Genomic DNA, 25,114 nt, shown 5'->3' on the forward strand with positions numbered 1-25,114 from the left:
TTGTGGGTTTGGAACAGTTTCTGTGGACACTGGTGCAGGTCATTCGGCCCCTGTATTTGAGCTATGTTCATATACTTTGCATTAAATCAATTCCATTCATTGTTAATGCTGGGCTCCACCTGTTTACAGCTGTAATGGGCAAGATATAAAGGCATACTCAAGGTTTGTGCAGTATCCAGTGTGATAACCTAAGTGCTGCTTCTTTGCTATCTGCAGATTATAGCATAGTCTTAACATCATTATATAGGAATCTCCTGAGTACACTGGTTTACACATTGTTACAGCTTTTGTTTTTATTTTAAGTAACACAAGATTTTTTACTTTAGTAAAATACATACAGGTAGTCCCCAGGTTAACCTACGAACGGGGCCACAGCTGCGACGCATGCGCCGCAGTAACTACTGCTCCATCATTATCAGCCTGGGGACGCTGTAAGTGGCGGGTGGAGGGGGGCGATTTCACTGCTCGCGCAGTGTAGTGTCCCTCGGGCGGCTCCCGGCAGCAAGTGGTGACCCGTGGTCCATAGTCACTGGGGCCACAGCTATTGCTTTTGTATGCAGGACGGAGGCTTGATGGGGCGGTTCGCTGCCCGCCCACCCAGCTATTGCTCCTGACTGGACGCAGGCTGGATGGAGCGGAGGGGGGGCGTCTCACTGCCCGCCCACCACACACGGCTAACTCGTTCGTTCTCAGTAGGCGGCTGGTAATGCTAGAAGCGGTGACCCGGTTGTGGCTGAATGGAGGCCATTGAGGGTGAACAGGGCAGCAGGGGGTAGCATTGTAGTGTGCCTCGGATGGCTGCCTGTTGAATGGGGGCGTTGGTGGGCGATTAATTACCCGCCTTTGGCCGCACCATGTTCACTCTCGGTGGGTGGACGCTGCAGGCAGCATACTGTAGTGGAGGTCACTGTGTGGTGGGCGAGTGATGAACCCCCCTTCGCTGATCCCATTCATTCTCAATAGCAAGCCTGCATGTACTGTTACGCACATAGCAGGAAGTTGTCTCTTGTCAGTTCATCAGCCGTGTTGATGACGGGTGCCTTCCTGCTGTGATAGCGTATACAGTGCTGTGCAGAAGAGTTCATCTTAACGTTTTGTCTTCACCCTTCAAAAATGTCTCTGAAACACAAATCTGATGCAAGTGCTGGTGATACAGTAAAGAAGAGAAAAACCATCACCATTGAAAATAAAGTAGAAATAATAAAAAGGTCAGAGAGAGACAAAACTCCATCATTCATTGGCAGAGCACTTGGTTACAGTCGGTCAATAATAGCATTTATTAAAATAATGTACCTGTTTCGACTTACATACAAATTCAACTTAAGTACAAACCTATAGTTCCTATCTCATACGTAACCTAGGGACTGCCTGTACTGCACTAGGTTACTTGTTAATTTAAAAAGTAATCTAAGCACGTAACACACATTACTTTTAATGTGTTACCTCCAATACTACAAGGAACACATACGGTTTATGAAGAGCAAGAAGATGCACTTCTTCATTGAGTAGTTGGCATTAGAGATGTAGCCTTTCAATCTGAATGCCAGACGCTCCTCTTCAGTGTCCACCTCAATCAACTCCCTGTCCCCGCCCCCCCAAAAAAAAACAAAAATTCTCATTGGCAAAGGAATTCCACTTCAATATGAACAGTTAGGTTCTTTGTGACTCTGAATTGGCCAGAGTAATAACTGTAACCAAGCACATAACAAGGGCTCTATGACAGGCTTGCACCAGTTCTAATCATAGTTCTTGTAGTAGAAACCACATACAACTGTAAATATAAATGAATAGGGTAAAGATGATAATGATCTTCTTCCACATCAGCAAACTTTGATTTTTACAGACATAGAAATATACAAAATAATGTAAAGCATGATTTTTTTTTGCTTATTATTCAAGAAAAGCAGTTTTCTGAACTTCAGAAAGCTAAACCTTCCTAGCTTTAACCTAACAACTTAAAACTAGCAATAATGTTTCTTTGACTCTGAATGAATACCTCTTCACTTACCTGCTCACAGCATTTCCAAAGATAGCCCGTATGTTATCAACTGTTGAGGCATTGGCCAGTGTCCGCACATCAGCAACTGTTTCTCCATGCTAAATGTAAGAGAGACAGAAATTACTCACTCAATTAGTGTATCAGACTGAGAGTTAGAAAACTTTACACGAAGGAATGTACAACAACAACAAATATATTTCCTGCAAAAATCAAACTAACTGACAGGCCCTCTGGAGTGGTATGTCTTAGCATAATACTTTTTTCAGGTTAATACAACTAACTCAAAAGATCAGTGTTAGTTATACACCCATTCAACTAGCATCCCTGATACCAGTAAGGAATACAACCTCTACTCAAACTGTTTTGATGTGTTCTTGACTATGTTCAGTACCATGTTAGATATCTGGACATGCTGTATAAGCCAGTAAATGTAAGGATTAGGTAAAGTTATTTTAGAAAGATGGATGCGGACTCTGCTGATTCATTTATTGTTAATCAAGATTGTTGGTTTTGCTTTGTAACACCTCAGAGATGCCAAGAAAAAAATGCTCAAAATGACAACCTTCATCCTTTGTAAGGCAAATTTGTTTTTATGAGCCACTGGAACCTGAACTATCATGATTGTCCAAAAAATGTAGACTGCATAACAAAATATAACAACAATCTAAAAAGAAAGAATACCCATTGCTTTCAACACACTAACACTGGTTAAATTATTATTTTTTTGTTTTTTGAAATTTAGAGTATATAGCAAGTTTGAAGATCGCTTAAGAACTGTGTGTGATTTACAGTGTTCTGATATAATATGAGTACAGAGCATCTGGAAAGTATTCACAGCGCATCACTTTTTCCACATTTTGTTATGTTACAGCCTTATTCCAAAATGGATTAAATTAATTTTTTTCCTCAGAATTCTACACACAACACCCCATAATGACAACGTGAAAAAAGTTCGAGGTTTTTGCAAATTTATTAAAAATAAAAAAACTGAGAAATCACATGTACATAAGTATTCACAGCCTTTGCTCAATACTTTGTCGATGCACCTTTGGCAGCAATTACAGCCTCAAGTCTTTTTGAATATGATGCCACAAGCTTGGTACACCTATCCTTGGCCAGTTTCGCCCATTCCTCTTTGCAGCACCTCTCAAGCTCCATCAGGTTGGATGGGAAGCGTCGGTGCACAGCCATTTTAAGGTCTCTCCAGAAATGTTCAATCAAATTCAAGTCTGGGCTCTGGCTGGGCCACTCAAGGACATTCACAGAGTTGTCCTGAAGCCACTCCTTTGATATCTTGGCTGTGTGCTTAGGGTCGCTGTCCTGCTGAAAGATGAACCGTCGCCCCAGTCTGAGGACAAGAGCGCTCTGGAGCAGGTTTTCATCCAGGATATCTCTGTACATTGCTGCAGTCATTTTTCCCTTTATCCTGACTAGTCTACCAGTTCCTGCTGCTGAAAGACATCCCCACAGCATGATGCTGACACCACCACGCTTCACTGTAGGGATGGTATTGGTCTGGTTTCCTCCAAATGTGACGCCTGGCATTCACACCAAAGAGTTCAATCTTTGTCTAATCAGACCAGAGAATTTTGTTTCTCATGGTCTGAGAGTCCTTCAGGTGCCTTTTGGCAAACTCTAGGCGGGCTGCCATGTGCCTTTTATTAAGGAGTGGCTCCCGTCTGGCCACTCTACCATACAGGCCTGATTGGTGGATTGCTGCGGAGATGGTTGTCCGTCTGGAAGGTTCTCCTCTCTTCACAGAGGACCTATGGAGCTCTGACAGAGTGACCATTGGGTTCTTGGTCACCTCCCTGACTAAGGCCCTTCTCCCCCCGATTGCTCAGTTTAGATGGCCGGCCAGCTCTAGGAAGAGTCCTGGAGGTTTCGAACTTCTTCCACTTACAGATGATGGAGGCCATTGTGCTCATTGGGACCTTCAAAGCAGCAGACATTTTTCTGTAACCTTCCCCTGATTTGTGCCTCGAGACAATCCTGTCTCGGAGGTCTACAGACAATTCCTTTGACTTCATGCTTGGTTTGTGCTCTGACATGAACTGTCAACTGTGGGACCTTATATAGACGGGTGTGTGCCGTTCCAAATCATTTCCAATCAACTGAATTTACCACAGGTGGACTCCAATTAAGCTGCAGAAACATCTCAAGGATGATCAGAGGAAACAGGATGTACCTGAGCTCAATTTTGAGCTTCATGGCAAAGGCTATGTACAGTGGTCTGAAAAACTATTTGCTGATTTCTTATTCTTTTGCATGTTTGTCACACAAAATGTTTCTGATCATCAAACACATTTAACCATTAGTCAAATATAACACAAGTAAACACAAAATGCAGTTTTTAAATGATGGTTTTAGGGGGAAAAAAAATCCAAACCTACATGGCCCTGTGTGAAAAAGTAATTGCCCCTTGTTAAAAATAACCTAACTGTGGTGTATCACACCTGAGTTCAATTTCCGTAGCCACCCCCAGGCCTGATTACTGCCACACCTGTTTCAATCAAGAAATCACTTACATAGGAGCTGCCTGACACAGAGAAGTAGACCAAAAGCACCTCAAAAGCTAGACATCATGCCAAGATCCAAAGAAATTCAGGAACAAATGAGAACAGAAGTAATTGAGACCTATCAGTCTGGTAAAGGTTATAAAGCCATTTCTAAAGCTTTGGAACTCCAGCGAACCACAGTGAGAGCCATTATCCACAAATGGCAAAAACATGGAACAGTGGTGAACCTTCCCAGGAGTGGCCGGCTGACCAAAATTACCCCAAGAGCGCAGAGACGACTCATCCGAGAGGTCACAAAAGACCCCAGGACAACGTCTAAAGAACTGCAGGGCTCACTTGCCTTAATTAAGGTCAGTGTTCACGACTCCACCATAAGAAAAAGACTGGTGCAAAAGCGGCCTGCATGGCAGATTTCCAAGACGCAAACCACTGTTAAGCAAAAAGAACATTAGGGCTCATCTCAATTTTGCTAAGAAACATCTCAATGATTGCCAAGACTTTTGGGAAAATACCTTGTGGACTGATGAGACAAAAGTTGAACTTTTTGGAAGGCAAATGACCCGTTACATTTGGCGTAAAAGGAAAACAGCATTTCAGAAAAAGAACATCATACCAACAGTAAAATATGGTGGTGGTAGTGTGATGGTCTGGGGTTGTTTTGCTGCTTCAGGACCTGTGATAGATGGAACCATGAATTCTACTGTCTACCAAAAAATCCTGAAGGAGAATGTCCAGCCATCTGTTCGTCAACTCAAGCTGAAGCGATCTTGGGTGCTGCAACAGGACAATGACCCAAAACACACCAGCAAATCCACCTCTGAATGGCTGAAGAAAAACAAAATGAAAACTTTGGAGTGGCCTAGTCAAAGTCCTGACCTGAATCCAATTGAGATGCTATGGCATGACCTTAAAAAGCCGGTTCATACTAGAAAACCCTCAAATAAAGCTGAATTACAACAATTCTGCAAAGATGAGTGGGCCAAAATTCCTCCAGAGCGCTGTAAAAGACTAATTGCAAGTTATCACAAACGCTTGATTGCAGTTATTGCTGCTAAAGGTGGCCCAACCAGTTATTAGGTTCAGGGGGCAATTACTTTTTCACACAGGGCCATGTAGGTTTGGATTTTTTTTTCTCCCTAAATAATAAAACCATCATTTAAAAACTGCATTTTGTGTTTACTTGTGTTATATTTGACTAATGGTTAAATGTGTTTGATGATCAGAAACATTTTGTGTGACAAACATGCAAAAGAATAAGAAATCAGGAAGGGGGCAAATAGTTTTTTTACACCACTGTACATGTGCTTTCTCAATTTTTTTATTTTTAATAAATTTGTAAAAATCTCAAGTAAACTTTTTTCACGTTGTCATTATGGGGTGTTGTGTGTAGAATTCTGAGGAAAAAATGAATTTAATCAATTTTGGAAGAAGACTGTAACATAACAAAATGTGGAAAAAGTGATGCGCTGTGAATACTTTCCGGATGCACTGTATGTTTTAAAGTAGGGAGTTACCATATTAAAACTAACATTATTTGGCTTTAATTGTTTCTCTTTTGAGAACAAGGGCAACTGAAACAACACTATTTAATACAAGACTTACTGTTCAAATGTTTCATTTCACTGTTTTCGACCACAAGCCAAGCATAGACTTTTAGCTTGTGGATTTTACATTTTGTTCCATCTTTGCAATAAATTAGAGTAAAGCTGTTACCAGCAAGACTCTCAGCACCTGTATGTGCAAATTGTGTAAGCCTGTCTGCAGCTTTTAGGAGCTCACATCTACTAATACGTTTTACTAATTATTAGTCCTGTACAGTTTTTACACCTATACATGTCTGACCCTACGAAATGTCAGCTTTGTAAAAGATTCAATTTAAAGTGCACAAGCAAGGATCACAATATAACATGCAGAGAAGTGTCTTATTGTGAGTGTATTCAACTTTCTATTAAACTTTCAGCATTTAACTCACCACTGACCTTAAAATCCACCAACAATACCCCACAAAAATCAGTAACCATTCATAATCTACTGCATGTTAAAGATTTGTATGAAGCTACTGCTGATACTGTATTAATGCCATACTGGGGAATATTAAAATAAACAACACTTTATGCAGATTGAAAACTAACCATCTTGCTGAGCAATTTACACAACTGAAACTGAGGCTCAAAAGTTTCCAACAAGACAACAAGTAAAGAATACAGGTCATTTCAGAGATGGCACAGATTTTTATATTCAACAAGGCCATCGCCTTTCCACCACAATCAAGGATCTTGGGATTTTTATAACCAAAAGGTCTTATGAACCTGTGTGACATTGCCAGCATTGCATCACAAAAATGTTACACTGAGTTTATGTATTAGAACACTCTTACAGGACGCTGTCTTCATGCTGTGGCATATCTCACACTCATGGAGGGCTCACATCAGCTCACAATGATTCGGATATGACACTTAGGGCCGGTTTATACTTCACGCTTACAGTGTGTAGGTGCATGCATCATGACTGCCACGCGTTCCAAGCGTTCATTTGATGGATCATCTGAGTACGTCCTCAGAAAGTAACATGACGTGTATGCAAGTTGCAGTACCAGCAAAAAATCGGAGGGCACAGTGTGTTTGACGAATGGTTCGATGTGGTGAAGCTGACATACAGGTATATCTATGGTGCTTTTTAACATCACTGATGTTTCCTGCCTGGAGTCTGAATGTGTTCCTGTTGGGTTTCCAGTGTGCTTCGGTTTCCTTCCAAAGGCATAAAGGTGTGGGTATTTGGTAATGCTAAAATTACACTAGTGTACGTGTGTGCTTGTATTCAACTTGCGAAGAGCTGATGCTCCATACAGGGATTGTTTCACCTCCACATCTGATGCTAGCTGGAATGGTTGTGTCCCTGGATTGATGGATGTAATCACCTATATCCATCCTTTACAGAGATATTGTGGCAAGGTGTCCTGGGAATTTAATGGATGTTTCAGAAAATTCACAACACAGCGGAGCTGAATGTTATTTTCTCACAGTGATGATTTCTCGCACTGCCACCTGGTGAAATCTTCCACAATAACAAAGTATGTGTGGAAGAATAAACAGTACACTTGCATGGCAGTAGAAGCATGTGTCGTGTCGTGTTGCGTGAAGTATAAACCTAGGCCATATATGATGCAGTCTTCAGTGTCTGGCCTCAACCTCACAGAGGGCTCATTTCAGTTTACAACGATGATATGAAGATAAACAAATGACTTGAATATTAGGAAAACCATGCTTTTTTCTTTTTTTTGGTAAAAAAACAATGTTTAGTGCACATATTGACTCTCAAAATGCTGTGTATGGTATTGCTATCATTTACTTGATCATAAACAGTGTGAGTTAAAAGCATTACTTGAAAAAGAATTTGGAATTTTATTGATTAACTAGCAGAATACCCGCGCTTCGCAGCGGAGAAGTAGTGTGTTAAAGAACTTATGAAAAAGAAAAGCAAACATTTTAAAAATAACGTAAGATGATTGTTAATGTAATTGTTTTGTCATTGATATGAGTGTTGTTGTCATATCTATGTATTTATATTATATATATATATATATAGCAAAATACCTGCGATTGGCAGCGGAGAAGTAAAAGAAAAGGAAACATTTTAATAATAACGTAACATGAGTGACAATGTAATTGTTTTGTCATTGTCATGAGTGTTGCTGGCATATATATATATTACACACACACACAGACACATATAAACATAGTATAAATATATATATACATATACACATCTATACACATATATATATATAGTTATATATATATACATATACACACATACATATATACATATACATATATACACATACTGTATATATACACACACACATATATACATACTGTATATACAACATATACAAATCTACATATATATATATATTAGGGGTGGGACTCGATTAAAAAAATTAATCCAATTAATTAGAGGCTGTGTAAGAATTAATCTTGATTAATCGTATGTAATCGCACACGTAAATTTGCCCCAAATCGCAAATGTTTTTTTTTTTAATTTAAAACGGTTTTAGTGGGCGACAGAATCAAATAATAGACATGGACATGAATATTGTAAACTGAAGCTGTTTTAATTTCTGAAAAAAAAGCTTTTAAACTGCATTTGAATTCAAAACAGAAACAAAAATATCATCCCTGGTTAAAATTGGGCAGACTTCAAAATAAAGTGGTAATTTAAGTACTTTAAGTACATTTTCAGAATAGTATTGTCTTTAAATAATAATAACCAAAATTTCAACATAAAGTGCAGTTTTTCTTCTTAAAAAAATAAGTCAGAAACATAAAAGATAATTTGACCAGCTTACTCTTTAAACTCTGAGTAACATTAGCCAAAATTATTTTGTACATTAGGCTAAAACAGTGTGATCATTGAACATTTTGTAATTAGATGTATTTAGAATTACTAACGGTCACGGAAGTCCAATGATCCCCAGTAACAGCCACAAAGTCCGCTTTCTGTAATGCATCTAATTTTGCTTGCTTTTCAGTGTGCACAAAACCATGCTTTTATCAAGGCTTCGCTCGGGTAGTCGAAATGATCAGTCGTAGGAACGCGCTTTATTCCGACTCTAACATTTTTGTAGCTGTGATGTGTGCACCAGTGTAATGGATGTACCAGGAAATCATGCATTGACAAAAGTTCCCGTTTGCTTGGAATTGAAAGTGCGATTAAATGCGTTATTTTTTAACGCGTTATGGAGTACATGCATCGAAGCTTCTCAGCTGTGCTTGTGCTAAGAAAGGAAAAATTTTAAAAATAACGTAACATGATTCTGCGTTAACCTAATATTTTTTCATACGTCCCAAACCAAGGAGATGCGAAGGTAGAAGTAGAAGTTATGAAAAGAAAAGGGAACATTTTAAAAATAACGTAACATGATTGTCAATATACAGTAATTGTTTTGTGAGTGTTATTGAATGTTGCTGTCATCAAGGATTTGATTATCATTATTTCTTTCAATCAGGGTCGTATTTTTACGATGTGTTGTGTTCAAGTTACATTCCGTGTTTGTCAATCGTTGTAAAGATAAGAGGTTTCATTCATCGATTAGTTCCTTACTGCATCAATAAACAGCTCGTCTTCCTTTTTATCTGTGATGTGACAAACTGCATGCACGGGTTTTTTACACTGTCTTCCTTTAGCAGGACATTCACTTTTTCCACCGTGTGTTTTGTTTCCGCAGTAGCTGCACTTATGAATATGATTGTATGTATAAGACGCTTCATATTTTTTTGCTGCCTTCTCAATTGTGTAATTCGGTTTTTGTTCAGTACTCTTTGGAACTGTTGCTTTTTGTCTGCGCATTGCGTCAGTTCACGTGAGCCGCTTGGTGTTCTTGCATCGAAGGTTCCCAGCTGTACTGGTGCCATCTCGTGTAATGTCAGCTAAGACCCGGCACTTAAGTTTCTCTCGCAGTTTCAATGAGTTTGTGCCAAACACCACCCTGACCATCTCATCTTCCTCTGCATAAGCGCATTCCTTCACCCGTGAACATTTACCGGCAGTGTTTGTATTGGATTGCCGCTGATGGACGGCCTTATATGGGCAGGCACTAAATTACAAACGCTAGTGGCAGCCTGTCTATGAACTTAATTTAATATAAACTTACGGTTCACGTCGTGATTTGTTTCCGCAGTAGCTGTACTTATGAATATGCTTGTATGCATCATTTGCTTCATAATGTTTTCTGCCTTCTCAATTGTGAAATGGCGTTTTGTGCTGATCGCTGTTTGGAGTTCTTCCTTGTTATCTACGTACTTACGTAGGAGGCGTGATGATGTCACACGAAACTCCGCCCCCCACGGCCATCTCCAACTCAAGACTCCATTACATTATATCGGGAAAAATAGCTTCCAGTTATGACCCTTATGCGTAGAATTTCGAAATGAAACCTGCCCAACTTTTGTAAGTAAGCTGTAAGGAATAAGCCTGCCAAATTTCAGCCTTCTACCTACACGGGAAGTTGGAGAATTAGTGATGAGTGAGTGAGTGAGTGAGTGAGTGAGTGAGTGAGGGCTTTGCCTTTTATTAGTATAGGTATGTTTTCCTATACTCAGTTTCAACCCTTCATTCGCAGGTGTCAATTAAGTCCTTTAATGTAGACTCATAAGTAAAACAACATATTTTGATATGTTAAGCTCTCTAAAAGAATAGTTGCATAAAGAATATCCTAGCCTGCAACATAATTTCCCTGTGTCTAGTGAAACATACTACTCACCTTTACAGTATGGGATTATTTGCCGACTGTGTTTTATTGATTTATGGCCACAAATTGTGATCATCATGTCTGAATAAGCTTCTTTTGCTACACTACAATGGTTCTGATATTCTCCCTAACTGCTTTTGTTGCAACAATACTGCTGAAAACTAGCAATATTGGCTTACTTGAACCATCAAAATTTAACATTTCATGTAGCCAAATGAAACATCAGCTGTTTGGGATATTAATACAACTTAAGTCAATTTTATTCCATCATGAACATTTTGATGTAGTCTGACATTGTTGAGAATATCTCTTGTTATCTCTTAATTTGTGATAATCACTTACTGCTAAGTGGTAGCACAGCTGCCTTGCAGTAAGGAGACCTGGGTTCACTTACCGGCTCCTCCCTGTGTGGAGTTTGCAAGTTCTCCCCATGTCTGCGTGGGTTCCCCCCCGGGTGCTCCGGTTTCATCCCACAGTCCAAAGACATGCAGGTTAGGTTTGTCCCTAGTGTGTTCTTGGTGTGTGGGTGTGCCCTGCGGTGGGCTGGCGCCCTGCCTGGGACTTGTTCCTGCCTTGTGCTCTGTGTTGGCTGGGATTGGCTCCAGTGGAAACCCTATGTTAGGATATTGCGGGTTGGAAAATGACTGACTAACCTACTGCTAATATACATTTATGTTTAACTACGTAACAGAACAAGCAGATGAAAAAAACCCTAACCCTAATTCTTGTAATACTTTAATATTATCAATGAGGACTTGCACAACTATGACAAACCAACTTTCATGAAGCACTATAATAATACGGGTGACACTGCACCTACCCACATATTCTCAATCTCTGCTGCAAATCAGATTACGCAACTGAAGGGGCAATACAGGAAGAATCCTATAACCCATGGTGAGCAAAGGTCCTTACAAAGAAAAAGGCTGATGTATACCTATTTTTCATGGTCTATAGACCTATAAATAGATGATACTTTGGATAAACTTTATGAGGTGAAAATCTATGGATTTTAACCTTTGGATACTAGAGAGGGTGATAGGAAGAAATTATCCTTTTCAATGGAATATATTTATGTTAGCTTAAGTTGATGACTATTTGGATTGGTATTGGCCCAGTACCAATCCTGTCAATTCCACAATTAGATGAGGATGATTATTACAGATATTCAGTGAAATTTCGGCATACTTTATGTTGATGACATTATTAGTTACATCTTACGTTATAAGCAGAACTAATATCTCAAGGTTATCCGTGACAGAGATCAAGGAGCAAGGCTAAAGATCAATCTTTCCAAAATGCCATTTGGACAAAGATTTAGTCACTTTCCTGAGGTACTTAATATCCTGTAAAAGTGTACTGCCTCACCCACATTTAAAATAAATCCTGACCAAAGACTTTACAGCCTTTCTTGGATTTCCTCATCTTGCTGAACCACTTTAGGGTCTTACACACAAGAATTTGCCATTTGCATTGAAGGACTGGTGCATGTACATATAAGGAACATTGATTGTAATACCCCTATTATGGCACTTCCCCAAACTTAATATTTAAATTTTGACTTTACACTAGTGCCACTCAATATGCCAAGGCACAAAATGGCATGACATCTTCTTGCATATGTATAAAGAAAGTACTCTGCTTTTGACTATTGCATTTCTGCAGCTGTAAGCAAGGTTATTATAGTTTTGCGTTTTAATATTAGTTTTTATTTCTATATTTTTTCTGATCTTACTTGAAAATTCAGTTTAATTTTAGTTTTCATTCATCTTGTATTTTTAGTTTTTTTTGCACAAAGACATTTCTATTTTATTTTTATATCTATTAGTTTCAGTTTTAGTAACTACTAGCTGTTCCCAGTGGCTACGCCTGTGTAGCATCAGTTAAAAAAAAAAAACTTTAAAAATATAATTTGTATTGAGAAGAATTATATGAATTATATTTATAGCTTTCATATCCAAGGGCATCTTCATAAACAATATTTTTGATTTTGCTATCAGAGGCGAGAATGTAGTTGTGATCTCTTTGCCAAAAATGTAAAAAGTCAACAAGGTATCTCTGGCCAAGCAGAAGGTGGGTATGTTCCAATGTCAAATGTTGCCACTGTATCCGATGGTGTTCAGATCTGACGGGAGAGCGTCCCCCACGTGGGGAAATGAGCATGTGGTCGTGATATATCTTGCAATGACCGGCTACCCTCTAAAACACACATAGCTGTGATCTCTCTCTCAAAAACGTCAAACGTTACTCTTTAACAATCCCTAGATGATAATGTCTCCTGAACAAACAGACATTGCTAAGTGGAGGCAAGGTACTCTCCAACACGTGGCGAGAGGCAGACCAATTTGAACAAAGGCTGGCGGGTGAGTGAGGATGGTCCCACCCGGCTCCCTACTCCTGAGGTCTTCCTCTGTATGTCTGTCAAGGTTAGGGGCAATGAGACTTGAATAGCCCATGCATAAGAAAAGTAAACCCTTAATGAGTACAGCAAGAGTAGGTAATAGATTTATGGACGGGCACAAAACAACAGAGACAGCACCTGAGATTAGGAACAATATATATTATTTAAACCTGTTTATCCAGAATTTGATAGCAGGAAACCTGGAGCCTACCCCAGCAGGTTTGGATGCGAGGCAGGAAAAATCCCTGGTATGCAATATGTATGATATGGCTGATATTAGGAACAAAAAGAATATATTTCAACTATGTTTTGAGAGAGAAAGAAAAATTGAAAAAAATGGGGATAAATATTTTAAAACATAATTCTGCTACTGGATTATTTTCACAATATCAGGTATTTTGAGCTGTGAATATAAAACGCATGCTCCTGAGAAATAAACTGAAACATTATTTAGTCGTGATTTTGCTGTCCATATGGTAAAAGTTTTGTTGGCCAGCACATTGATTTCAGGTGTTTGAATTAAATTTTGATACACAACAAGCACAAAGAAAGGCGGCACAGTAAATCGATTTCTATTTCACACACTTTATGCGCCTATATTCAGCTTAGTCAGTCACCGCAAATGCTGTGTGAACTCCCGCACTACGTCACCACCCGCCATTCACTGGATGAACATATGCTTGTAGTGGATTACTTTCTGTTTTAGAGTTAAAAGTTACAAGGGTTAAAAACTAATAGCAAGAATATTAATTAAAAAACAAAAACTAAAAATATTTTTAGTATAATAGTTTCATTTAGTTTTCATATTGGCCTTGTTAATTATTTTATTTCAATTTCTGATTTTTTTTTTTTAAAATAGTTTCAGTTTTGATATTAGTTTTTGTTAACTATAATAACCTTGCAGGTAAGTTAAACATTTGAGAAACTATCTTACATGTCACCCTATCACTATTATGATAGATCAAAAGCCTTTAGTTTTTCTTAAACAAATGCCATGCAATAATGATCTAATTAGCAGATGTGCTCTTTGGATGGCTGAATTAGAAATATGTGACTGGTCCACTATGCATAAGGAGAGTTCTAAGTATCTCAGCTGAGAGATGCCATGTTTTGAACTCCAGATGTCAGTTACTAAGCTTCTTTGTTTAGGTTCTACAGGGATAAAAGGTGGATGAAAATACATCACTAGGGGGTTTTCCAGTGCTTCTCCAAGATTGCAGAAATGCTGTACTGTATAGTATTGCCAATTATTTTAGTAGAATGTTCTGGTTTGTCATCATTTATTTGTTTATATCATTCAACAATGTGAAGCGCTCATGTTTAAGTAGTGATCATTTCAGTTTTAAATATGCAAGTTCTGAAACATACATCTGTGGCCATGGCCCTGCTGGCTACGATGGATATTTAAAAACACATGAGCAAGCTTAGCTTTTTTTTTTTTTTTTAAATGACCATTCTTGTCAAAATAAAACTCTGAATTTAACTAGGAATGTTCTGCTTGTTATTCAAAACAATTTCTTGTGCCTTTGCAATGGGCCTACAGCACCACCCAGACTTTTTTTTAGAGTATGGTTGTAGACCACACAGAATTGCCCGTCTGTAGGACAGGTAAAATTACTTTTTTTTAACAATTATGTATGTTTTTAAGCATCTGTTAAAAGTGTCTCTTATTTAACCCAGCATTCCCTGAGACAGCACAGTATGGATGTGTATTTAAAACCCTGTGAATTACAAAGAGCAGGTTCTACCACTCCTCAGTTAAAGAGAAAACTGCCTAACTGTGACATTGTTCAATGATCAGCTACACAAGCTGCCATTACTGAGGAATCACCGAGTACCACCTCAACCTGACTGTGGCTATACTCCCTAGGATCTGTCTTTAAGACAGTGGAAACTACAAGCGGTGGTTTCTTCTGGTCCAGCTAAACAGGCAGCTGCCGATCAAATTGTTTAACAGCAAATGAGCTGATTGCACAGGTGTGCAGGCTGTCAGCTACATTTGGCAGCACAAAACGACAAAGTATTTAAAATGGTGACAAAGTCTATAATGTTCTCACTAAGTCCATACCATTAGGGATTGTGTCATTATAATTTTTTTTAGAAGTTAAATAATGCTACTCAGAAGATGAAATTCAGTTGGGGGGGGGAAAAATGAAGAGGTTTCATGCTCTTGTTCGTGTCTGTGGAACTGCTGTAACATGATACCAATGTAATCCTAGTACCACCTATACTTGTAAACAGCTCTGTTTATCAAAAAACTTTCACCTTGTTGGACAGGTCCTTATATTGTGCTTCCCTGTTATGACTAAGGGCCAACTAACAATCACACTTAAACTTCTAAGGCAAAATAGTTTTCAAGCCAGCAAACATTGTTTTATTTAATCTCCTAGCAAAATGCTGCATTTACATTGCATTTTTTGGCTTGAAAAATTACACATTTATTAAATCTCTTCTTTCTACTGTAAGATGTAAAACACTAAAAGTTAGAAGTGTAGAAAGTATAATAGTGATACAAATAATAATAGTAATAAATGATAATAATAAAAATAATGCTAACACCGTATATACTGTCAAAATGTCTTGTTTGTGTGGTAAACCTTGAAGCACTGTGAAATACACAATCCAACGTTAGAGTTGGGACAGCAGTGGTGTGATTCCTTGCCGATTTTCTTTCCAGACTGAACAGCTTTTGAACAGCACAATGCACATGTATGATTGACACGAGCGTCACTTATGGATTCATCAGAATCACTTTCACTGTCCATTTCAATTTCACTGGCTGAAAACAGATTCACTTTGTAAACACTGCTCGTATCAGTGTCAAGGCATATAAAAGCTGGGCTGCTGAAAAAATCTTTTTCTTAGAAGACTCCATTATAAGGCTTACAGAAAATGCGTCTGCACTGTTGCCTGGGTAACACTCAGGCCTGTTGCTTACAAAAGACACACCTACATCGTTTTCATGAGCAATGCTCAGGCACTAGCACTTCTGGGACTTTTACAGGCCCAGTAATATTCAGGTCTAATGCTTATGCAAGACGCTTCTATACAGTTGCCGAGTGAGGCTCGGGACTAACGCTTTTAGCATTGTTCTTACAGCCAAAGTGATGCTCAGGTCTAACGTTAAGGAGGTTAAACTGTTTTAGGCATTATGTTCTCAATTTAGCACCAAAATGTCAACCGTCTGTGTGAAGGCCTTTTCACATGACCACTACGACTAATTCCTTACCTTCATTTTTGTCTACCTTGGCGTTTCCTCCAGAACAACAGGGACAATAGATGCACCTATCTCTTTCCTGTCTTAGCCCACTGCTTCTAGTACTGTACTAATGAACACTCCAGAGAGTGAAGCATATTCCTGGATATTTTATACTTCATTTTTTATATATTTTTTTTTATTTGTTGAACTATTATTTATATCTTGTTATCCTGTTGTTGGTCTACAGTGTGTTCTCATATTTTCACATTTCTTTGGGCTGAGAATAACCTTCAAGAAAACAAAGATGTATTGCCACCTGGTGTAGAAACAGAGTATGGAGTCATATGTGGCAAAAAGTTCATATAGTTCTGCATAATAGTGAACAATGCTGTGTCTGTCTTTCAAGTAAAAAAACAAAACAACCAATGGACCAATTAAATTATATTACTTGTTCTTTTATTCAGATTTTTACTTGAAACAAAGTTAGAAGAATGCTGCTTCGATTATACAGTAGTACCTCTCCAGATACCTGAAAATAATACTATACTTCTAGTTTTTCAGGACAAAAAGAACATGGCTTTGCTACCAACTGCACCTTTGTGCTTCTACTTACAGATTTGATGGTTCAAGACATGCTATTAACTGTAAGACTATGTCACGTGTCCTGAGCTGAAGCCAGGCTAGTCTGTTAAGCACACAGATGCTACCACTTCTGTAACCTAATATAAATTCTAGGAGAAAAATGGATTTTCTTTTCTCATCCTACTACATGTTTCCTTTTTTACTGTTTAAGATTGCTATGCCTGTAGTATTACTTATGGGAAAAATGCATTTTCCTTTCTCATCCTACTTGTACATGTTTCCATTTTTGTTGTTTTAAGATTGCTATATCTCTTTAGTTAACACAGAAATACAAGTACTAATAGTAAAATCTGTACTTGAAGCCACAAGCCTCAATTCCTACAAATAAACAAAGGCAAAGATTACAGTTTTTAGCTTTGTCTAGGATAGGATTAAAGAAGATGCACATAAGTAAATAAAGTGTTAAAAGGCTCAGAAAAAAAACATTGAATAAAAATAAAAATGCACCATGCTACTTCAGACTAATTTCTAAATCAGTTTAATTCAATTCAGGATCTCAAGTGCTGGAAGATTCTTTGCAATGTTGAGCTCTCTACAGGTTGCCAATATATTTTAGGAAACAACTACACACATCCCCAAACACACGCAAAATTACGACAACTGAGCATTTTCACTAAAAAGGAGAAACTAAGCAGAATTCGAAAAATATTACATAACTAGGGCAAACAATATCATGACGGTCAAATAAATGCATGACATATGAAGCAAATATTTAAGCAAAAAACAAAACACACAACAAAAGGAAAAATATAAATCAGAATAAAAAGTCCTACAAATAGAGCATAATTGCAAGTAAATATATTAATATTAAATATAATGAGTAAGAAGACCTAAAAAAAATAAAAACAAGATGAAAGTCTTATTGTCATATCATGGAGTCTTCTGAAAATCTTTTCTTTTCTGGAGCTAGTGTGTAACCTTTTCCTATATAATCACAACTTCATCTAGAAAATCAAAAATGATTACATGGCTGAGCTCCACCACAATACCTTTTTCACTGAGAAGCTTTTCCCAGAGTTATGCACAGCATACCTGCAAAACAACAATAGCCAACTCAGACGATTGACTTTTAGATGTAGTATCAGCAATAGCAGAGGAGACTCAAAGAGGATGCGAAGCTTTCACCCATCTGCTTGCATGTACAAGTGTAATGTTGAAGCTTAAACAGTTCTCTATGAAATAAAGATTTTAATAAGACAATGTAAAAAATGCAAACTCTACTCAGAAGACACCCCAGCTAGGAATCAATCATTATAAGACTGGAATGCTTCTCATTCTAATAACTATTCTGCATCTGCATCATATTGGCAGAAACACCTGCACATATAGGGGTTACGAGCACTACATACTACAGATATTGCTAAAAACTGGTCAATTACTGCTACAGCAGATATATGCCTTAATAGGCTAAATGAGTTAAGCCCACAAGATTATGACATAAATCTCTAAAGATAAAGCTCAGTGCTCTCAATGACTTACAGTTTGGTAGCAAACCTTACCTGCTGACCACCTCCACAATTCTGGCATATTCTTCACTTGGGTTTTTCAAAGCTTTTCGTCTTGTTGACACATTATAAAAAAGATCTTCAACCTGAATTAAAAGTGGACACTTAGCAATAGACAGTGGACTGTCTGTAACAGGCCACTGCTGAGTGGTAACATCAGTCCTGTTTACCAGTTACTCCACATGAAAAACAGCAAAACAAGTTAATTACATCTTGTTGGATTCCTTTAATGTACCTACCTAGTATGCTATATAATTGGCACTAGCACATTCTGAAAATGTACCATGACCTTCAACTTCAAAACAGGAAAGAGAGCCGAGTGACATTTTTTGATATTTTTGGGTGAGTGTTGGTTTCAGTATGGCTGGAGAACACCAGAACTAGGAAGACCTCTTTTAAAATGCTTGTCAGCCCTACTGTACAAGAGGCCAACCAACCAAAGAAGACAGAATGAGATGCATTCAGCAATTCTAAAAGCAAAAGTACTGTATGAATGCTTTAGTATTGCTATACTCCAGAGTTTACACAACAGCAAAAATATTGTTTTAACAGTTATGTACTGTATGTTTTTAAGCATTTCTTAAGAGTGTCGTTTATTCCACCCAGTACCCCCAGTCTCATTTTCTTAACTGTTGCTGTACAGATAGTACTCGTAAAAAGCTGGTTGGGGGTTTCGCCATGAGTCAGTTTTTTTTTTTTTTTTACTTTTCTCTCGTTTACTTTGCCTTGCACTTCTGCATGGCGTGTGTACCAGTTTACCCATCGACTATTTTCTTTTCCCTGTCTTATTGCGTTTCTGTTTAAATAGCTGTTTTGGGTGGGGTGGTGCAGGTGGGCGGTATTTTGTTTTTGTTCTTATGTATAGCGCTAAAATCATAAATAAAGTGCTGTCCTGATGAGTATTACACTAAAAACAAATAATTGATAACAATATTTGGGTGACAGTGCTACTTCAGTGATAGAAACGCATTGGGGTGTTGTCAAACAAACACAACAGAGGGCACCAGAGGCAAAGTTGAAGCATTGTTTCTACTATTAAGAAAGTCTGGCTACAAAGAAGATAACTCCAGATTGTTATGAATGTCGCTATGAAAGCTGTCAATTATATTAAAAACTAGCAAAATACCCGCGCTTCGCAGCGGAGAAGTAGTGTGTTAAAGAAGTTATGAAAAAGAAAAGGAAACATTTTAAAAATAACGTAACATGATTGTCAATGTAATTGTTTTGTGACTGTTATGAGTGTTGCTGTCATCAAGGATTTGATTATCATTATTTCTTTCAATCAGGTTCGTATTTGGAGGATGTGTTGTGTTCAAGTTACATTCCGTGTTTGTCAACCGTTGTAAAGATAACAGGTTTCAGTCATCGAAGTGTTCACTACCCAAATCGGTACTCGTGAATCTAAGATGTTTAACAGGCATTCCTGGTATTAAGTTGTGGATTTGCCTGCAAATATTTAGCGGCAGCGTGTCAATGAACTTAATTTAAACTTAAGCTTTCCAACTTGCTTTCCTATTGATATATCTACAAAGGCTTGTTCAGCTTCAGAGGGTGGTTCCTTTCTTACTGCATCAATAAACAGCTCGTCTTCATCTTTATCTGAGACATCACACACTGCATGCACGGGTTTAGCTTTCCGAGTCCTGCAAACTTTAGCAAAGTGGTTCAATTTACCACATTTTTTCCACTGTCTTCTTCTTAGGCATGACAAATGCCTCGTAGCGGCAGCGTGTCTATTGGATTGCTGCTGACGGACGGCCTTATATGGGCAGGCACTCAATTACGTGGGAGGCGTGGGTATGGGGGACACAATATAGGCAGGCAGCCAACTACGTGGGAGGTGTGGTGATGGGGGACGCAACTCCGCCTCATACGGCAACCGAACTGCAGGCTATGGCCGTATATATGTACGTAAGTAGGATTTAGTTATGACCGTTACGCGTAGAATTTCAAAATGAAACCTGCTTAACTTTTGTAAGTAAGCTGTAAGGAATGAGCCTGCCAAATGTCAGCCTTCTACCTACACGGGAAGTTGGAGAATTAGTGATATGTCAGTCAGTGAGGGCTTTGCCTTTTATTAGTATAAATATGCAGTGCAAGAAATTTTCCTTCTCTGTGTGACAGAATAGAAGTAGATCATTTTCACATCTAGAAAGCTGGCTTTAATAAGGATGTGTGCTCTTGTGCAGTTGTGCATGCATTTCCTAAAGAGCAACTGTACCCCTTTCGGAGATTATTATTTTGATAGTGACTATTGTGTAAAACTACTCTACCTATAAAAAATACACGATAACTTGAATAACATGAATATGTCAATGCAAAGGAGAAACAGCAAAGTATTTTTGTTTTCAATAAAACTTGGGAGATTAAAAAGAGGGATGAATGGAAATGTTTCCACTCTTTTTTTACCGTGTCCTGTTCGGCTGTGAAGCAATCAGAATTGATGTCTGAATGCTGGCGACTAGCCTTACAGTTTTTCTCTCAGGTGGAGCGTTACAGCTTCTGCTGACGTCACGCCTGATACCAAAACTTTATTAAAAATATTTTTAGATGTTTTTAAGATTCGAACCGGACACGGAGACAAAAGTGAAAGAAAAAGAAGAGAGAGAAGGAAGAGATGGAGGTAAAGGGGAGGGGGTTTCAGTATAGAATAAACAATAAATGAACCAGAATCCGCTTCTAGACCTGCAGAAAGAGAGGGGGGGGAAAAAACAAACCACAAGACAAAAACATTGCTGCATCAGCTACATGAAGATATATAAAAGTAAAAATGTTTGCTGACAATCACACAGTAATTATTACTGAGGCATTTAGGGCCACCACAACCTTAGATCATGTGCTGAAGATATCCAAGTCATACTTATGAAATCACCATGTGAGCACCTGTGTGCGTACGCACGCTTGTATGTATGTATGTATGAGTGTGAAGGGCCACAGACCTGCCCCCAAAAACGTGCGGAAGATGGAGGGACTTCCAAGCCCAGAGATCCAGAGGTCACCCCAGAGCACGGAGACCCCAGGGAGGCCGTCACCAGAGAAGCCCCAACCCCACCCGAGAGGCGCAGAGGATCACCCCGGGGGTCACAACCAGCAGCCGGCAGAGTCCCGGGAGATATCAACGGCAAGCCCTCAGGCCGCCCGCAGCCGCTCTCCCCGAGTCGGCCGGGCCCGAACCCAGCAGCCCGGGACCCAAGGGCGACCCACCCTGCCGAGGATCCAACAGAGCCCAGGGAACCAGATCCCACCAGGCAGCCACCGGGAGCGACCAGACAGATGCTTAAGGCAGGGGGAGGGTAGGCAAAGATGTTGTAGTATTGCCAGATGTCCCAGGAGAGGGGAGGAGTCCAAAACCCCACCTGACATATACAGTCACACACAAACACAGTCATACACTACCTCCCTCATGCTCTCACATACACATACAACCCAAGACTTACAAGGATGTACGCCAGACACCCATTCACACTCCCCACACACACCCTACCTAACTCTGGTCCCGGTGCTGCCGTACCTGAGGTACAGCCATTCCTGGACGCCAGAGTTAGCCCGTTCGCAGGGGTAATAGTGAGCAGGCACCCCCGTCCAACGTAGAGCAAAGCAACCCACCACTCCAGACCACAGGCAGACGGCCAGCTCCCACTCCTAGCCTCCAGCCCCGGGCAGCTAACTGAGAACAGAGGTGAAATAAGACCTCTAGTCTCCCTCCGCCTGCTCTAATGTAGTGTTGGTGTGTGTTGATAAGGTGCATTTTGTGGTTGGGGGGGCGCGGGCAGTGCCGGCACCATGTGGCCTACACCAGCTGATGCCAACACACAGCCCCACCTCCCCCCCAAAACTCTCTGTGACTAGGTGCAGTTTAAAATTGGAAGTGGACACCGGCACTCGGAGTGAGGCTGAAATTTCCCCCCACCGGATGCCATTGAGTGTGCCCACTCCCAAGGCCCTAAGTGTGCATTTGTGGAAATGTTTCCACTCTTAAGTGAAGCTCTGGATGGCATTTAACTCAGTTGTCAAAGAAGTTTTCAGATTACCTCCCAGAGTACTCCTAGAAAGGATGTTTTTGTGTTTATCCTGTATTAAACTTAATTGAAACAACCTGGGTTATTTGCATTGTGGTTACTGGCTGCCAATAAATATCTCACTCTGTCAAAAGGACAATCAAATTTCTGTATCCTTTTATTATTACATATTTATGCGAGTTAGTGCTTTTCATTGTGGTTGTCACAAAGTCAAAGACAAGGAGGAAACTAAAAGCACATTTGAAAGCTACTCTATGAATCAGTCTGCCTCACCCCAGTTTGAACTGATCATTTCTCAAAAGGAAGCCAAAGTATCTCCCTAATGGTAAGCAGAATAATGAACTAAATCACTGTAGCTAATAATAGTATATCAATCATTTAAAATACACTACCAGTTCAAAAATGTATAGACCCGCAAATATTTTTTTGTTTTGATAGAAACAGATAGTTTTTTTTTATCAAAGTATCATTAAATTGATTTAAAATACAGCCAAGAACATTACTAGTGTGTGTAATGTATTACTGCTTGAAATGACTGATTTTTATATAACTGCAAGCCCCATTTTCAGCAGTCACTCCTTCAATGTCCTAATGATAAGATCACTTAACTCATTCTTCATTAGTTAAGTTTAAATGCTGACTACTGTGGAAAAATAATGAACAGTTTGATCAATCTGGTGTACGTGACAAAAGCCATGCAGACCCTGTCTTGTCCATAGTGCACATGACAAGTGCAACTTCTTGTTTCTCCTAACGAACAAAAAACCACAAGTTGACCAACTGATGAACTTAAAGAATGTTGTAAATGCTGATCCAAGCAAAATGTTGTAAGATGTAATGCTTTGAAATTCTTGTGCAACTAAAGTCATAAGACAAAGCCCTATAAAAAATTTGGGACACCGACCCCTTGAGGCAGATGAAGGGCAGGTGTCCTAGGAATGTGCTTCTCTGTCATTTTACCTTTGCCTGTTGTGTATTAATAAAAGATTTTTTACTAACTTTAATTATATCTCTCTGTCTTCAGTCACATGAAACGACACTATAGAAAAAGTGTCAACACTACTTAGTAGACAAACCTTAATAATTGTGTTAGCTCAACTGATCCTGTTTTTTTATTCAATAAAGAAAGTAAATAGTCTTTGCTTGGATTGTAAAATACCGCCACTCCTAAAGTTCAGTTTTGGGTTAAAATATGGCCAGAATGAAACAGCTTCCTCAAGAAAAATGTCTGTATATTGTTTTTGAAAAATACTACTTATTCCAATTGACACATTGTCAAGAAACCAAAGATTACATACAAAGGCGTATATTACTGTCTTGAGAGAAGACGGGGAAGGCCCAGATGCACTACTGCGTAAGAGCATAAGGACTTCAGAGCTAGTAGTCTGAGAAACAAATACCTTATCATATCTTCAGTTGGTTTCTTTCTTGAATACACAACAAAGACCAGTGTCATCTGTAGCAATGATTTAAAGAAAAAACATATCTGAAACTGGCAAAAAAACTGAAAAGTTTAAAATTGGCAAAATAACAGAGAAATATAAAGGAAGATGACTGGAAAAGCATATTGTGGTAAGTATCCTGGAGTCATCTTTTCTGTGTGTGTGTGTGTGTGTGTGAGATTCAACATGTGCAAGCATATGTATGAGATTCAATATGTCTGCCAGCATTTCAATATACCTGTACTCAGATCTTACGATTTTGTGGCCAAGTACAAAAAGACTTCAATGCAATTTCAGGTGAGTTTATATACTTTTTTTCAGCCAGCAGAAATAACTTTAGCACAAGATACTGCAGTTTTCAGATTAATGTATGATCATTTTGATTATATTTATTGAAAAGTATGAGCAATTATAAGTGATTTTTTTATATGTGACTATTGTATAGTTGTCTGGAGGAAAGTGAGTCAACAATTCACATTTAGATAGAAATGTACAACTGTACTCCGATCATATTTTTTTCTAAAAGGTACCACATTCTAGACTAAGTATCAACTTCCATTCATTATCACTAGGAAGGTCCACTGTTCGTTCTTTAACTTTTTTCCCATCTCCACAGTTGTACCACAAAATGCCACTTTGAATCAGAATGTAATTGAGCGCCCACTCCCCACCACACACATCACTTTTGGAGCAAGTAATAAAGGCAGCTTCCTTTTGTGCTAAACTGCGGTAAAAATTATATACAAATATTTCCCCTGATTGAATACTTTCTACAGTGTACTGAGCACCAAGACTATAAAAACGAACACTAAGAATTCATTGGCTATATTTTAAATCAATTTCAATCAATCAATCAACATTTATTTATATAGCACATATTCATACAAAAAAATGTAGCTCAAAGTGCTTTACAAAATGAATAGAGAAATAGAAGACACAATAAAAGATAAACATAAGTCAACATTAATTAACATAGAATAAGAGTAAGGTCCGATGGCCAGGGTGGACAGAAAAACAAAAAAACTCCAAAGGCTGGAGAAAAAAATAAAATCTGTAGGGGTTCCAGACCAAGAGACCGCCCAGTCCCCTCTGGGCAATCTACCTAACATAAATCAAACAGTCCTCTTTGTATTTAGGG

At 38.8% G+C, this 25,114-nt stretch overlaps 1 protein-coding gene across 2 annotated transcripts in view; it reads right to left on the reverse strand.

Annotated features, from left to right (window-relative positions):
• mlh1 (mutL homolog 1, colon cancer, nonpolyposis type 2 (E. coli)) overlaps nucleotides 1-25,114 on the reverse strand; it is a 110,981-nt gene that overhangs the window by 31,607 nt on the left and 54,260 nt on the right. Inside the window, exons 6-9 of one of the 2 annotated variants that reach the window (XM_039736441.1) lie at nucleotides 18,510-18,601; nucleotides 18,000-18,042; nucleotides 2,009-2,097; nucleotides 1,469-1,581 (exon numbers count right to left, since the gene is read on the reverse strand). In XM_039736441.1, the coding sequence (XP_039592375.1) occupies nucleotides 1,469-1,581; nucleotides 2,009-2,097; nucleotides 18,000-18,042; nucleotides 18,510-18,601 (337 nt within the window). The remainder of the gene's footprint in view (nucleotides 1-1,468; nucleotides 1,582-2,008; nucleotides 2,098-17,999; nucleotides 18,043-18,509; nucleotides 18,602-25,114) is intronic. The other variant, XM_039736442.1, reaches the window with a different exon arrangement.

Source organism: Polypterus senegalus, chromosome 15, assembly GCF_016835505.1.
Source record: "Polypterus senegalus isolate Bchr_013 chromosome 15, ASM1683550v1, whole genome shotgun sequence".
Lineage (NCBI taxonomy): Eukaryota > Metazoa > Chordata > Cladistia > Polypteriformes > Polypteridae > Polypterus > Polypterus senegalus.